At 40.3% G+C, this 17,903-nt stretch overlaps 1 protein-coding gene across 5 annotated transcripts in view; it reads left to right on the top strand.

The window, feature by feature from the left end:
- The window catches only part of LOC126293451 (uncharacterized), a 693,872-nt gene that overhangs the window by 483,238 nt on the left and 192,731 nt on the right, over positions 1-17,903 (top strand). For all 5 annotated transcript variants that reach the window (XM_049986686.1, XM_049986685.1, XM_049986684.1 and 2 more), the window contains one exon: positions 8,564-8,854. In XM_049986686.1, coding sequence (XP_049842643.1) covers positions 8,564-8,854 — 291 coding nt within the window. The remainder of the gene's footprint in view (positions 1-8,563; positions 8,855-17,903) is intronic.

The following is a 17,903-nucleotide window of genomic DNA, read 5'->3' as shown; positions in this document are numbered from 1 at the left end:
ATGTGTGTATTCAGCATTGTCTAAACATGGTCCACAAACGTACTTGCTGCACTTTGTATATAAAAGCTTGCTTATGTATTCCTTCTACATTCTTTAATATGCCAAGTCATGCAAATGTTGCTATGTTGTGGTACTCTATTAGAAAGAGTATTTTGCACCTGTGTGGCCTTAAATACTGAATCCAACTCTCCTGCTTACATGTAAAGTGACACTAGGTTACTTTTTCACTTGTTACTTCCGTATAGAGTACTCGTGCATTAATAGCTACCAAGTCCAATACATTGAGGGGGGGGGGGGGGGACATGCATTGGCCATCTGTGACACCCATACTTCACAGTGTGAAGTTGAGCCATATGGCCAATGAGGTCAGTGGTGTACTTTCTGTTATTGTAGTACACTACTGTTTGAGGTCGCTTTTTAGGATGTCATTCATGGAGTCTTGACTCAAAGAAATAAAATTTTTGTTCTTTTTTTCCCTTATATCATCTTACAGTCATGCCATCTGTGTAGCTGTGTGTAAGGGTGTTACAGTAGACATTGTTGATTGAGGGATTTGCCTTCTAGATTTCCTCACTGTACCTGCAGTGCCTGTACTTCTATGTTTCAAGCTTTCTGCAAGTCATTTGCTTATGAAAAATTGTACAGTGTAAGTTTTTTGGACATCTGGCTCATTTAATACTTCTTCCTGCAGAAACAATGGGCTGTATAAGGCAAGTTACACGTGCTCCGCAATACGAACATCTGTAGAGCGCTGCTCATCTTTGCCTATTTGAATCACATGCAAGCCAAAGCTCAGATGTTAAATTAAAGAGCATCTAGCTTTGACTGAAAACAGGTGTTCATCGAAAGTGATATTTTCACTAGAAATGTAACAATTCAAAAACTTGGCAATGTAATGGTTCTCCAAAAGGACAGCAGGTTCTAAAGTGATCTACCCTCACTCTGCAGTCAGTCCTGTTAATCAAATTGCATTGGCCTATCTGAAAAATTTCAGCGAATTTATTTGTATTCTCAGCCTTCCAGAAAAATGCTGGTACTCGTGTTCGACGATAAGAATGTCAACGCAAAGTATTTTTCCTTCATATATGCCTTGTAAATACAAATGTGATGTAGTGGCTTTTGTTGCATTGGGGCCAAAGGTCCAATCATCACAACACAGTTCTTGACACGCCATCTGCTTGAGGAGACTCCATTACGTTTTGAAGCTTATTGTTATCTGTTAGTAACCCCGTGCACTATAATGCATATCTTTTCTGATGGACCTCTTTGCATAACCTGTGGTCCTGGTGCTACTTCCAAGATGTTCTGCTGTGACCATGTTCCAGGAACAACTCGTGTAGGTGTTATAGTTCACGTTGTTCCATCATTAACTGTTTAACTTATTTCAGTGGAAGGATTTCTTTCATTTGAGCTTTTGCTTCGCTCTGCCATGAATGTCTCTAATGCTGTTAACTGGGTGAGGGAACATTATTGTTTGACACACCAGAAAATATGTAATACTCGTACAGTAAATCAGTTACAGCATCAATAATAAACAGTAATTCAATTACAGCATGAGCAATGAGCTTCAAATTATTATACAGCAAAATTAACTTGGTAAACCCCCATAATACTGTCCGAAATATTAGTTGAAATGCAACAGCAGACAAACTATGTCTAAAAAAACCATTATGAAACAAATGAAATTGACAAAGGATCTGCAGAATGCCTCAACCAAACAGGAAGGCAGTTGACAGCAGCTGTAGACAGTTCCAAAAGCTATTGTCCACACGTCTGTACCCAGCAAAATGTCAAATGGTGGTACTTTTAGTAGGAGTTCATTGTGCTACTTTTCAGAAAGGTCCTAAATGTTTAAATCGTTACATGGACCTCTCAAATCTTTTAATAAAGTCACAGGAAATGGGAACTGTAAAATAAATCATTTACAAGAAATAAGTTTACTAAAACAGAGCAACTGTCAAAATGATGGAGGGGGTCCTTCTAGTGTTAAAAGGAAAGTGCAAGTCACTCAGACACCAGGATGAATGGGACCCACCTCTAATGAGAACGAGAATTTCTCAGAAATTAGGCCTATGCAAAACTTTGTCGCAATTCTATATGGATTTATCTCCGAAGTTGCACCAACATTTAAGATTCAGAAGTGTTCAAAGTTTGCATTGTATGAGTTGTATAATTCAGTAGTCTTTTAGTTTACTTACATAGGCTTCATGAACTTAAGACCTTGTGTATAACAAGAAAACAAAGAGACTGATGACCAGGTAAATATGATACTTTGGTGTTCAGGCCATGTGTGTGGTTTAATTTAACTAACCCAGTTAAGTCCAAAATTTGTTAATTATGTATTATTTATCACTTTGAGGTATTTTTTCAGTTTTCTTATTTATCTTCCTCAAGGTGGAATAAAATTCTATGTGAACTAAATATTCCAAACTAGTTTTCAACCTCTCTTAACCAACTGACTTATATGGTTGAAAAGTAATTACATGCAGCTGGCCAATGTACTACACATTGTGCTTTGGTTCTGAATGTTCCCACTGAGTCAGATTGTGCTCATAAGTTAATGAACTCGCATTCTGGAGGACAGTTGACCAGATCCCTGTACAGGCACTCGTATGTAGATTTTCTGTGGGTTTCTTGAATGACTAAGGGCAAATGGTTTCTTTGAAAATGACAAAGCCAGCTTTGTTCCTCATCCTCTCCCACTCAGTGTGTGGGCACTTTCTCTAATGCCCCTATACCTAAAGAGATGATTTACTGTAATGTTCTTTCCTTCCTGAAGATTTTCAAGTCTTGTTTCATCTCAGTATTGAGTAGATGGTACAGAACGTATTCTAGATTCACAGTGCTATTAATTAAATAGTTGAAAGAATGTCATTGTAACAGTGTAAACTGGATTGTCACAATTCCCTGCGTGGTGCTCCTTACATTATTATGAGATTGACTGACAAATGTTTCCTGCATATGACACAGTCCAGTTTACAATCAGTATGAGACGCCCGCTAAACCCGCTGTGCAGAACAGGTAATAGGATTGTGGAAAGGGCCAAGGGTTGAGGTCAGTTTCTGCTTCTAATTGTCATTTATTGTAATTTAGCAACTCTTTCACAGCTGAAGGCCTTCAACAAGAAATCTTAACAAGATAAAAATCCAATTAAGATAGCAATAAAATAATTTAAAAAAAAACAACATATGCAAAGTGCAGTATAAATGGCTGAGGGCCACAATCAAACTTCGAAATTTCAAAATATATTACCATACTCTTTAAAGTCAGAAGGCCACAGTGTTTAAGCTTGAAAGGTAAATTTAAAAATTAATTTTGCAAAATTTTAAGAAACAAACAATAACCATAAGCCTAAAATTTAAAATAGCTGACAACAGATAATTAAACACCGGTGGCACTCAGAAGGCCTCCAGGGAGGTCGGTCTGCCCTCGTCCACTTAGGTGAGACAGGTGGTAAGCCCAGCTACACTTGATCCGTCAGAACCCAACCAGGGGGCAGCCAAGGACCGACACAACAACTTGCTTCCCATCAATCAGTACATGAGAACCCCAACTGACAATGTTGCAAACGTGATAACCACAATGGAGTACATATTAGCTGTCAAAATTACACACCGTGTTGGACAGTGACAACAGATGAGGAAAGGACACGGCCTGAAATTACATTAGTGGCCAGGGCAGGTAACTGGAACTCTAAGAGCCACTAGGCAGAAAATTCCGCTGGTACACTTGAATTTGAAACACGAAAATAGTTAACTCGCTTAAAAGAACAATGCTTGAATTTATGTCAGTGCCCAGGGCAGGTAACCAGAACACTAATGGCCACAAGACAGAAAATTCCACTACTTCACTCAAATCGTAGTCGACCAAAATAGTTAATTGTACTGCATGGCGGCTAAATCTCAGTAGTACAACCACTCGGTGTTGCTCACCGGCAAACCTCCCCGACAGCAAACCACCGAAGCGAACCACCACAACATGAAAGATGTGGCTCAGGTAGTTGAAACCACTACTCAACTTTGACATCCTGCGTCGGCGAACCACGAAGCTCGTAGCGATCGGACAGCTACACGCATGCTCTGACACTGCACTGCCAGCGGCCCCAGCTGACCGCACGGTGCGGATAACTTCCCTCGTCCGCAACAGCTGACCAACTCCCCCCAGACCCCCTTGCCAGAAACTGTATGCACCAAACCAAAGACGGTAAATGGCACAAATATTGATACACATCACTGCTGCCACATGTAGAAAGAAGAAGAACCACGACGTAACTGCGACAAGGGTGGGAAACCAAACACAGATAGACAGTGAAATTTTTGAAAACACATAGTTGGGGGAGAGCACGGCTCAGAGTACATCAACAGAATTGGGATATTTAATTTCATGAAACACTCAGTGTTATTTTTCTTTTTGCCTGTTAATCATATATACATTTTTGTTTACTTTGTTTTGAAGCTTCTTGTCTTGTGTGCATTATGTTTAAATCACACATAACAGACATTTGTGGTTGGCTTGATATATTTTGGAATGCTCTAGAGTCATATAAGAAAATGTAATACTCATATTTTTAAGAAGATTATCATATAACTGTCACTGAGTTATACGTTCCCTTCTCCATTCCACCTCCACTTTTCCTGCCATATGTCTTTTGTGTGTTCTGATGGAGCCCATCAGATTTTCTTTCCTGTGCCTATTTCTTAACCTCAGCGTAGCAATTACACCCAATGGCAGCGTTATTCTGCAACACATATCCAGTCCTTTGATTCTTTCCTTTTCCAGTTTTTTCACAATCCGTGATTCACTTCTAAAGGGTATTCCACATACACATTCCCAGAAATTCATCAAGTTAAGGTCTATGTAAAATGCTAGTGGAATCCTTTTGATGAGAAATGCTCTATTTGGATGTGATAGTCTGCTTTATTTGCTTTCATTTGTTCATCTTCCGTGCATTATTTTGCTTCACTTTTTCTAGTACCAAAATTATGAAGTCAAGTTTGCTCCTAATCTCATTTTGCTGCTCCTCGATACATTTGTCTTTTTTTGGTTTATCCTCAATCTGTAGTCTGTGCTCATTACACTGTTCATTTCATTCAGCAGGACCTGTATTTATTCTTCATTGTCAAAAAGGACATCAATGTCATCAGTGAATCTTGCTAAACGTTACAGAGGGCCGTCCATGCACTGCGCTACAGACCAGGTTTTAGCAATTCGTCTCCATGTCAAGCAGAAAGATATGAAATGTTATAAATGTATGATTTCCCCACATATATGACTCTTGAAACTACCTGGCAGATTAAAACTGTGTGCTGGATCGAGACTCGAACTCGGGACCTGTGCCTTTCGCGGGCAAGTGCTCTGCCAACTGAGCTACCCAAGCAGTGCATACTCTGCTGCAGAATGAAAATCTCATTCTGGATATATGAATCTTGGTTGTCATGACAAAAGACACATATTACTTGTGGTGTGGGGGAGCCCTTTTTTCATTGCCTGCTTTGGCCTTATTATAACTTTTCTAATATAATTATATATGGCACTTTCACTATGTATGTTCAAATATTGTTAATGATTTTATCCAAAAATCGAGTACAGGGTATGGTGGCAGACTGATACGTAGCATAGCTTGACATCTAGGTTTATTGGCAGATGGCTGGTTGTAAGTTAGCAAAGCCAGCTAACATGAACGTTAAGTCTTAGTTAAGATGACAGACTGATCTGCAGTGTAGGCTGAAGTCTGTTAGCTTGGTAGGTGAAAGATTAATTTTCCATTAGATTCGTGTTTACATGCATCCAGGAACCCGCCAAAAAAATTTTGTATATGTTCCTACTACACTTACTTAAATTACAAGTGTTTGCGACAGGTGTTAACAAATACCAACATACGATTATGAACTCTTCGAAGCTAGCGTGTAGATGACCACTTCCAAACTTTTACCGTGAATCTTATTATTGATATCTTTTAATTCTGAGTTTTAATCCCTCTCCTGAACTTTTATTTCTTTGTTTCATTGCTTCAATGATATGCAGAGTGTTTGGAAATTCCTGTTACAAACTTCTAGGACTTATAGAGGGGAGTGAGGACATAATATTTTGAATGGTCGTTCCCATGCTGCAGAACATGTTTGTTAGGTAGGTATGCGACAAGGTAATCATGTTGAGAGTGATTACTGTTGTGTTGGCAGAAGAGCCAACACCGTGTTACTTGTGGAGACCGAAATGCACGTGTTTTAGCTCATGCAGGCTGGCGTGAGGAGGGAAGGACTATACTGACGTGAGCCCTGGAACATGACAAGGAATTACAATTTAGAAAGCGGACGTAATTGGTTTGATACTTAACTTTAATCCATTAATGATGAACGTTGCTCTTGACAGTACATGATTCACAATATTATCTGTTCAGAATTCATTCTAATTACTGAATATGGCGTCTTGCTAGGTCATAGAAAATGACATAGCTGAAGGCTATGCTAAACTGTCGTTTTTGCAAATGAGAGCATATGCAGACAGCGAACCATCACTAGCAACGTCAGCTGTACAACTGGGGTGAGTCTAGGGAGTGTCTCTAGACTAGACCTGCCGTGTGGCGGCACTCTGTCTGCAATCACCGATAGTGGCGACACGCGGGTCCGACTTATACTAACGGACTGCCGCCGATTTAAAGGCTACCACATAGCAAATGTGGTGTCTGGCGGTGACACCACAATTATATCATTTGATGTCTGCTCTACCTCTCTGACCTGATTCGAGTTTCATTTGTGTGTCTGTGAGTGTTAGAGCAACACGGTTGAGTACATGTTTCTACAATAAAGTGACACGATCATTCTGAATGTAAAAAATGACGGTAACGGAAGAGCTGCGCATCTTCTTTATCGAGATTGTTTTCCTCAATGTCAGACTCCATCTCATACTATTTTTGCCACCTACCTTCACTGTAAGCAGGTGTGACTATTGCTCCAAGGAGACACCGCACACCCACATTAGGGGAGAACCCGTCAACAAGTATACAAACAATTTCTTTGGGTACTGATTAGTGCAATTGTAAGACAAGTGATGTACTGGGTGGTGCCTTATAAATTGCTTGTAAAAGTAGTTGCATTATGTGCCTTCAAACAGTTGTAGCATGGAAATGATCCATTTCTGGACACGGCTTCCAGTGAAAATATCATCTACTCACACCCCTCTACAAGTCCTAAAAGTCTGTAAAGGGAATTTCTGAACTGTACAGATTGAAAAGTAGAGGAGAAAGAATGCATCCCATGTATATCTCCCTAAGCCTTTAATTCTTACAGTTCCCTCTAGGTGCATACACATGTTGTATATTGTGCATGTTTCCATGTAATGTATACCAGTTTATCTGAGGTTTTTAAACATATTGCTATTAGAGGGTGTTATTGGATGCCTCTGAAATTTTGGTTGTCGTAACAAACTTAACACGGGTGAGTGGTGCACTGTTTAGCACACTGGCCTTGCATTCTGGACAGTGGTTTGAATTCCCATCCAGCTGTCAAATTTATGTTTTCTGTGATTCCCCTAAAGTTCTCCAGGCAAGTGCCAGGACGGTTCCTTTGGAAAGGGCAAAGCCATTTCTTTCACCTATGCTTTCATAATCTGAGCTCGTGCTGTCTCTAAAAACAATGTTGTCAACTGCACATTACAATTTAATCTTCCTTTCTCCTTCGAAAGACTTACCTGTAGCACAGACCCGTGTCTAGGTTAGGTCTATCTATCTATATCCAAATCCTGCTCCAGCTACTGCCGGGTCTGGGTGCTGACGAGTCCTCTTCATTTGGCTCGGCCCTCCCATTACTTTTCGTCCTCCACTTGCTGCCAGGTCAGCGCCTGATGTGTTATTTTCTACCGGATTTGTTGATACCAAATGGGGGAAGTTGTAAATGTTTTTTTATAGTTATAATTTGCCTTATGTTATGCTAATTTACTTACATTTTTGAGAGTGACAGCATATTGATTACTATTAGTAGATGTGACGAAGAATATCAAAGAGACTGGTTACAAGTGGAAGCTTGTGTGTTGTGTAAAATGTCTTTGATGCTGGAGTTGTCTTTGACCGTAGTCAGTCGGCAGTGAACTCTTGGTTTGTGTTGACGGTGGAACAATGTGCAGGTTGCCGTCATAATAATTTACTAGTGAACAGGAAAAATGAATTATGTTACTTCTTTTTTTATATAAACTTTAAGAAGAAACCGCATTCGAAGAAATGCTATTTGAAGCACCAAAAATGAGGCAAATGCATTGAACCAGGTCATTTCTACAGCCGACGAAACTGCATTGTGGAATCATACTTCCACTAGACGATTTGAAGCCAAGACAAATATCGTCTTGTAAACCTTTCACGGAAAAGGTACTGTCACGAAATATGCTAAATGCAGTATATAAAAATAGTGAGCATATTTCAGTGTCTACTTTGGAACTTTTATCACATATTGCACCATTTCCTTACAACATCAAGTTATGCAAAACATTCTGTTATGTGTTTGTATGCTTTTATTGCATGTTCTGTTGAGAAGCAAAAGTGCTTCAGACATTATCTAATTTTTATCTGTTACAGTCAAAGAACGAATTAGAAGAAGTGGAGACTGATAGTAACTCCAGGCTGGAAGCGAGCAGGACAGAACAGCCGTCACCCGGCCAGCAGGAAGCCGAGGAACGGAGGCCGGTGCTCCCGCACGACAGCCCAATGTCGACGTCGGAGCCCGGCTGCGACCGGGACCGGCTGACCTCGCTGTACCACGGCACGTGGCCCGTGGAGCACAGCCTGTGGCACAGTGGGCCCAGCTCCCTGGGTGCTGGTGGCAGCGGCAACCCCAGGGGTCTCCATGCACAGCTCAACGGCAGCCAGGTAGCGTCTGCCGTCGCTGCTGTGCTTTTGTAATGTTGTCTCTTTGTCAGTCCTCAGCAGGTAGATGTACCGGGTTCTCAGAAAGTCAGAATAAATTTGAAAACTGAATAAATCATGGAATAATGTATACAGAGAGGTACAAATTGTCACACGTGACGTGGGGTTTTATTAGAACCAAAAGAATACAAAAGGCGGTTATCTTTACGACGAGATGTATTTACGAAATTTTAGTCACCAACTTTCTCTTCCGAATGCAAAAATATTTTGTTGACATCCACCTACGTATGGAGAAATGATCATATTAATAAAATAAGAGAAATCAGAACTCCAACGGAAAGACTTAGGTCTTCCTTTTTCCCATGCGCCATTCGAGAGTGGAATGGTAAAGTTGTTGTTGTTGTGGTCTTCAGTCCTGAGACTGGTTTGATGCAGCTCTCCATGCTACTCCATCCTGTGCAAGCTTCATCATCTGCCAGTAGATTTAAGTGTCAGGGACTCATTTCTGAAAGTATTTGTATGGAGTGTAGCCATGTATGGAAGTGAAACGTGGACAATAAATAGTTTGGACAAGAAGAGAATATAAGCTTTCGAAATGTGTGCCAACAGAAGAATGCTGAAGATTAGATGGGTAGATCCCATAACTAACATCCTTCTGAATCTGTTTTGTGTATTCATCTCTTGGTCTCCCTCTACGATTTTTACCCTCCACGCTGCCCTCCAATGCTAAATTGGTGATCCCTTGATGCCTCAGAACATGTCCTACCAATTGATCCCTTCTTCTAGTCCAGTTGTGCCACAAACTCCTCTTCTCCCCAATTCTATTCAATACCTCCTCATTAGTTATGTGATCTACCCATCAGCATTCTTCTCTAGCACCACATTTCGAAAGCTTCTATTCGCTTCTTGTCCAAACTATTTATTGTCCATGTTTCACTTCCATACATGGCTACACTCCATACAAATACTTTCAGAAATGATTTCGTGACACTTAAATCTATACTCGATGTTAACAAGTTTCTCTTCTTCAGAAATGCTTTCCTTCCCATTGCCAGTATACATTTTATATCCTCTCTACTTCGACCATCATCAGTTATTTTGCTCCCCAAATAGCAAAACTCCTTTACTACTTTAAGCGTTTCATTTCCTAATCTAATACCCTCAGCATCTCCCGACTTAGTTCGACTACATTCCATTATCCTCGTTTTGCTTTTGTTGATTTTCATCTTATATCCTTCTTTCAAGATGCTATCAATTTCGTTCAACTGCTCTTCCAAGTCCTTTGCTGTCTCTGACAGAATTACAATGTCATCGGCAAACCTCAAGGTTTTTATTTCTTCTCCATGGTTTTTAATACCTACTCCGAACTTTTCTTTTGTTTCCTTCACTGCTTGCTCAATAAACAGATTGAATAACATTGGGGAGAGGCTAAAACCCTGTCTCACTTCCTTCCCAACCGCTGCTTCCCTTTCATGCCCCTCGACTCTTATAACCGCCATTTGGTTTCTGTACAAATTGTGAATAGCCTTTTGCTCTCTGTATTTTACTCCTGCCACCTTCAGAATCTGAAAGAGAGTATGCCAGTCAGCATTGTTAAAAGCTTTCTCTAAGTCTACAAATGCTAGAAACATAGGTTTGCCTTTCCTTAATCTAGCTTCCAAGATAAGTCGTAGGGTCAGTATTGCCTCACGTGTAGAATGGTAGAGAAGTAGTGTGAAAATGGTTCGATGAACCCTCTGCCAGGCACTTAAGTGTGAATTGCATAGTAATCATGTAGATCTAGATGTACGTGTAGGTATATAATGCAAAAAACACATGTATATACATGAAGTTTCAAATGTTTTCTATGTCTGTTGGACAAATACCATCATGAAATTTGTGATTTCAAGAGCACATCCGACGAGTAATTGTACATCACTCTTGTGGTCTAGCACATTGTGACTTACTATATTACTGATAGCGAATAATGTCATTCTCATAATTATTCATCATCCTTTGAAATTTAATTACAGATAGTAAATAGTCAAATAACTTATGGAATTTACTACAGCTTTTTTTTTTTTTTTTTCATGACATTATCTTTCAAATGTCATATAAATGAAAAATAAGACCATTGACTGAAAAAAATATAGAATTCGAACGGTCGCCTCTCGTAAGACCCCCTTCCACAGCGCGAACGCTAACCGCTTTATTACAGCAGTGACTTGTTGGGTGCGGCACCTTCGCACATATAGGCTACATCAGTTACGTAATAGACGCGTGAAACTTCCCTTGCGATTTTCTCAGAACTGTGTGAGTAGTGCAGTTTACTGCTTACACGTTATGTTGTTCTAATGGCCCACTAAAAGTGTACACAGTTTGAAGTAAATCCGTGATTTAGTTAGTAGTACAGAGTAGTCTCTTGTCTCGTCTCGTTCCATGCAGTGCGATAGTGATGACTGCCGCTAAACTGCTTCTGTCAGCTGTGAAATTAGTCTTATGTTGTTTTCGCAATCGCTACAGCAGCAGCACGCAATGATTTGTAATATAATCCTAGATTCCTCACTAAATGCCATAGTAGAGTTGACGAAAGAACGGCTGTACAGTTGGCAGGTTTCAGCTGCAAAGTGCAATTGGCTGCAGGCGAAAACTACAGTCGTCTTTAGAACTGCGACAACAATGAAGCGGTGCCATAGAAAATCGGGAAACACTCATCTCACAAGACTTACTGCAAACATGAAGTCACACTGCAATATTGACAACCGATGTGCCAGGCGCCATGTTTATTTTGGCATATTTAGCTGTTTTGCATTGTAATTTGCCGTATGCCATTTAAACGTCAGTTAACAGCGTCAAACCAGCGATATAAGACTTTAAGAGATGCTATGATAACCAAGGCGTGAGACAAAAATCCCACGACGAATAAATAATGTCGTGGTTTACAGAGTCTAAGGATGTAGGTTCATATTCCACTACATGCTATTTTTCTTCGCCTTAATGTAGTTAACACATTCAGGAACTTTTTTTTTTAATGTAATGCAAGTACTGGGTGATCGAAAAGTCAGTATAAATTTGAAAACTGAATAAATTGTGAAATAATGTAGATAGGGAGGTACAAATTGACACACATGCTGGTATGACATGGCGTTTTATTAGAACCAAGAAAATACAAAAGTTCAAAAAATGTCCAACAGATGGCGCTTCATCTGATCAGAATAGCAATAATTAGCATAACAAAGTAAGACAAAGCAAAGATGATGGATGTTCTTTACAGGAAATGCTCAATATATCCACCATCATTCATCAACAATAGCTGAAGTCGAGGAATGATGTTGTGAACAGCACTGTAAAGCATGTCCGGAGTGATGGTGAGGCATTGGCGTTGGATGTTGTCTTTCAGCATCCATAGAAATTTCGGTCGATCACGATACACTTGCGACTTTAGGTAACCCCAAAGCCAATAATCGCACGGACTGAGGTCTGGGGACCTGGGAGGCCAAGCATGACGAAAGTGGCCGCTGAGCACACGATCATCACCAAACGACTCGCGCAAGAGATCTTTCACGCGTCTAGCAATATGGGGTGGAGTGCCATCCTGCATAAACATCGTATGTTCCAGCAGGTTTTTATTAGCCAGGCTGGGGATGATGCAATTCTGTAACGTATCGGCGTACCTCTCACCCGCCACGGTAGCAGTTACACAACCAGAATCACGCATTTCCTCGAAGAAAAAAGGCCCGATAACGGTGGATGTGGTAAATCCAACCGTACAGTGACTTTCTCGTCATGCAATGGAATTTCCACGACAGTTCTAGGATTTTCGGTAGCCCAAATTCTGCAGTTGTGGACGTTGACAGACCCTCGGAGTGTGAAGTGAGCTTCGTCGGTCCAGAACACGTTACTCAACCAATTGTCATCTTTCGTCATCTTTTGGAAGCCCACACCGCAAGTGTCCCCCGCTTCACTAAATCGCCAGGTAACAGTTCGTGATGCCGATGGATTTTGTACGGATAGCATTGGAGGGTACGCCTCAGTGCCAACCAAATGGTAGTGTATGGAATGCCGGTGCAGTGTGCGACTGCACGAGCACTGACTTCCCCGTGCATAGACGAACCCGCTACAGTCTTCATTTCTTCCTGAACTGTCTCAGCAGCATTACGCCTTGTGCTCGGTCAGCCACTACGGGGTCTATCGTCTAAACAACCATGGCTTCAAACTTCGAAATCATTCTTGCCACAGCTGCTTTTTTAACAGACCTTTACCCGTTCGAATCCCCTTCTTATGGTGATAGGATGGTAAAGCTGATCTAGCACATTCCCCATTATGATAATACAGCTTCACTGAAAGCGCCTTTTCTGGTAACGTCAACATGCTGCGACTGCTGGCGCATCTGATTCTGTCTCTCATTACAGCTCCTTTTATACACGATTGTTATGAGCAGTCACTGATGTTTTGCTGTCCAGCGCTATCTGTCAGACATTTTGTGAAAACTCTCTCTCTCTCTCTCTCTCTCTCTCTCTCTCTCTATCTCTCTCTATCTCTCTCTATCTCCCCTTGTTCTTCTATTTTTTTCCCCTAATAAAACCCCATGTGATTACAGGCATGTGTGTCAATTTTTACGTCTCTATCTACATTATTCCATGGTTTATTAAGTTTTTAAATACTGACTTTGATCACCCAGTATTATTATGACAGTTTTGAGATACAGAAAAAGGCATAAAGAAATAACTCTTCAACATAAGTGAGGTAGCCTGAAGAGTCTAACTGAGGTTTGCCTGTAATAAGATGCAGCAGCATATCTGGGAGAATATACAACTAGAAGGAACATGAAGAATAATAGATGCTAGTGTTGCCTGCAGTCAAAATTTGACCAACTGAATCAGTGGATCTGACATGCGATAAAAAATGCTGTCTATCTCAAAAGTGATACACTCCACGCAGAACTCTGAAACTTTAGTGTCAGAAATGACCTGTAGCTAATGCTGCATTGTAGGTACGAGTTTTCTTGAAATATTTCGTTGATTTCCCTTTCATTGTTTGATCATTTGAAGCGAGTGCTCAATACAGTGCATTGAAAAATAAAGTTTGTGTAATGAGGGCAAAATAACTTAAGACTACACAATGAGAGTGCCTTATGCCACGTAAAGTAACATTAGATGTGATATGATTTGCATTACTAAATCTATGCTGTAAATTTGTCAGACTGCAATAATAACTCTCAAAATTATTTGAAATTATCTTTAATGCACATTTAAATATATCTTTTAAAAACAGGAAAAGCATTATGACTGTCAGCGTCCACGTTATTCCTATTACTTTGTCTTTCAGTCCATCTCTTTAGTGTTCTTCAAGGCATCGACGAAAACAAATATAGTTCCTGTGTAATAAGGAAAATTGTAGCTATTCAAAATGAGAAAAAAAATGATGCTAATAAACAACGATTGTTGCCCCTGAAGACTTCTTTACTAAATTTCATTTTCCATTGCTGACAACGCAAATGAAATAGCAGTTGTGACATTGTAGCTGCCCATTGTGCGTTTACTTCTAAAAATGCACCCTCTGCAACATTTAAACATCAACATCCCTAGAATTTGATTTCACGAGACGTTTTTACTTTCGTGTTTCATTTAACCACAGAACCTGATTAGTATTGAGGACAGAAGTTAGGCATCACTTCACTAGTCGGTGTTCGGTTATTGGAGATTTTAATGTGTGATAGAGAAGTTATCATCAGAGTTACGAATATAGAAATATCTACTTCCTTTTGCCATGGCTACGAATGCATATGATTTTGCCTTTGTGCACATCTATGACAAAGTACCTTTCGAATTATATGTTTCATTGGCCTCCTTGTACAATTATTATTAAAAATTGTTACTTCAGTTTTTGTGTTCATGTATTAATATTATAATGATGAAGATGATATGGGCCTTCTGTATGACAAGAGACATATGTACAGTAAATATAATATACTATGTGGATCTGTTTGAGGTGTCAGAATAGTATAATCTTATATTTATTAAGTTAATGTATATATCTCTGAGCAGTTTTCTGTAATGTACATGAAAATGATGAGAGTTAACAGTGAGTGACCATGCTCCAGGAAGCAAGCTGACAGCATCTAGTTCACAGCACAAACGTCAGATATCACAAATACTTTGTACTGAGTGCATAGTTCACAGCGCAAACACCAGGTGTCAGAAACACATTGTATGGACGTGGCACAAGTTAGCACACTCAAGGATGTCCCGGCTGTTAACTGGAAATGGTCGTAATGCCACAGAATCAAGCCCATTGTGTCATATGGTATGCAAAATTTTCATTTGCCATAGACACACAGTGCTCTTTCAGGTGTCGGTACAATGATAGGTATGTCCCATGAGATTGAGACATTACTAAATGGTGCAGCATTTTCTTGCAAAATGGACTACAGATATTTCATCCAGGTGGAAGGCTGTGCGATAGAAACAAGGAGGAAGATATTTGAGAAGCCATGACTTGACCATAAAAGTCACTCCACCGCTTATCAGAAGAGCTGAAGACACCATACACAACATGTCAGAGGATTGAAACTTCCTGGCAGATTAGAACTGTGTGCCGGACTGAGACACGAACTCTGGACCTTTGCCTTTCGCGGGCAAGTGCTCTACCAACTGAGCTACCCAAGCAAGACTCAAGCCCCGTCCTCACAGCTATGTCAAAGGATTGTTAGACAGTATCTTAACATATATCTACACAGTATTCATGGCACGCAAGCACTGACATAGCTGAAGCATGAAGCTCTACTCCAAATTGTTATCGTGTGCCAGTGGCAGGAAGTGGATATTCAGCGGTTACATTGAAGGATGTTCTTGAACAAAGCCGTATTTCATGTGAGTGTCCGAGTCAACACGCATAACTGCACCATTTGGGGAACTGAGAATTCACTTGTCTAATATAAACATGAACAGAGCCAGCCCTGAAGTGAATGTCTGGTGCCGAGTGACCTGTGGGAGAGTCTTCGGCCCTTTCTTTTTTGTGGAAGAGATTGTTCGTGCCATCAGTTACCGTGAAATGATTGAAATGTCTGTGGGAAATGATCGATCTGTGTATGGACTCTTAACAGGAGGTTTACTATCTTTTAGTTCAAAAAATCAATTTTTTTTTAAATTGCGTTTTTGTATCCATAAAAGTGTTTAGAATCCACCAATGAAACGGTTTTTCCGAATACGGAATGGAAATGTTTGTTATTTACAGTTGAAGAAAAAAATGCACCTGCCTGAAATCGGCCTTTTTCACGCACCAGCTTTTTTCTTTCAGAGGACCAGTTATTGTACTGGTGCTGGGGAGGAAACACATACAATTCAAATAAAGTCTGAATGCTTGTTTTTGGAAGTTAGCCCACGAGCATTCTGGTGCGAAAACATGGAGATTTTGACTTTCCTGGCAGAGAGCAGCTTCAACAAAGGGTATTCAGCAATTCTGATGGCAATGACAACGATGGACATCACCCTGGGACTCTATTCGATGAAGTTCGCCAAGCATTTGGACGACTGTCGGATTCAAGTGGCCGAAACCGCTTGTCACCGGCCGTACAAGTGGTTCTGGAGCAGCGCAGGATGGCCCAGATCGAGCAGAATGCCCTCTATGAGGAAGAGGAAGGACTAGTTTATGGACCCGGAACAGCAGATTGAATGTACATTGCATAGTATTTATAAGTAGTCAAAACTTCAAACGTGTTTTTCTTGAAATGACGTTTTTTTTATTTCGTGGTATGGTAACTTCAAATCTACTGAAACAATTGGCATGATTCTTTATTTCTGATGAAGCTAACTAAATTGTCTAGGAGTTGTACCATTTTATGCTGATCCATCAACTATAAATATTTTAACTTGGCCGACGAAGTTGAAAAATCATTTTGTTTCCTATGGTCCAAATAACTAGGTGAGGTACAACTCCTAAAGAATCTTATATACTTTGCTGACGTCAACTCAGTTTTGATTTCAGACGAATCGGCTGACCTGTGACATACTGCACGTGGAGGTCTACATTGAAATTTTGTTTCATTCTGACGGCACTTCCGCCTTTGCTCTTCAAGATTTCCGGTCAAAAAAATTCCTGTTTGTAGAGGAAATATCAATAAACATTTTGACCAAATTTGACATTGATATCTATAACACAGCCAGAGAAAAAAATTCTCAAAGAACATGCCTTTTTCGGGCCAAAGATAGTAAACCTTCCCTTGATTACAGCAAGAGAAAATGCTGGACACCATTATCTACCAACAGGACAGTGCTCCACTGCATTGGGATCTCACAATATGGCAACAATGAAAGCAGATATTCAGTGATCAGTGGTGCAGCTGTAGTGGACATTTCCCATGGCCACCTAAAGCCTGGATCTAATGTCAACAGATCTTTTGCGTGGCACTACATCAAGTCAACTGTGTATGCACAAAGTGCACAGAATTTGGCCAATCTGCACAGGCAGATTACAGCAGTCTTTCAGCAAATCACTCCAGAAATGCGGTGCGCCACGCGGTGCTACCTGGACACGAGGTTGATAAGTGCCACATTCGAGTATGTACTGTTAATGAGCAGTAAATTTGCATTGTTTCTGGCATCTAAACATATCACCCTGTATTTACAGACACAAAGGTCAGACACTTCAAAGCAATGGTTCTGTATACAGCTGTATACAGCTGAGATGATGTAACATGAGGGTCACACAGCGCAGAACGATTATAAGGTCTGGAGGGTCATAGAATAACAAAAAGTGTATGGGATTGATGGATAGTGCAATAGGATACAGGACAAGGACAGAGTAACAGTGAAGGATACTGAAGACCTCGTAAAGTGAGTGGGAGAGAAGAAGAGAAAGGATGAAGTGCTAGGAGGAGGAGAAGAAAAACACAATCCTTAAAGGAGCTCTCTGTGTTCCTACATAGGCCATAATGAAAGGAAAAGGAAAAACAGTTTTTAGGTCATGTCTTTATGCAGCTGAATAAATGCAGTTTATGTTTACCACACATGTTTTGGCTCAACTTTTTTGAAGCATCTTCAGTGGACTGAAATACATACACATTTTCACTGAC

The sequence above is a fragment of the Schistocerca gregaria genome, chromosome 10 (assembly GCF_023897955.1).
Source record: "Schistocerca gregaria isolate iqSchGreg1 chromosome 10, iqSchGreg1.2, whole genome shotgun sequence".
In the NCBI taxonomy this organism is placed as follows: Eukaryota; Metazoa; Arthropoda; class Insecta; order Orthoptera; family Acrididae; genus Schistocerca; species Schistocerca gregaria.
Note: the sequence above shows the minus strand (reverse complement) of the source record. Positions and strands in the feature narration are given on the sequence as shown.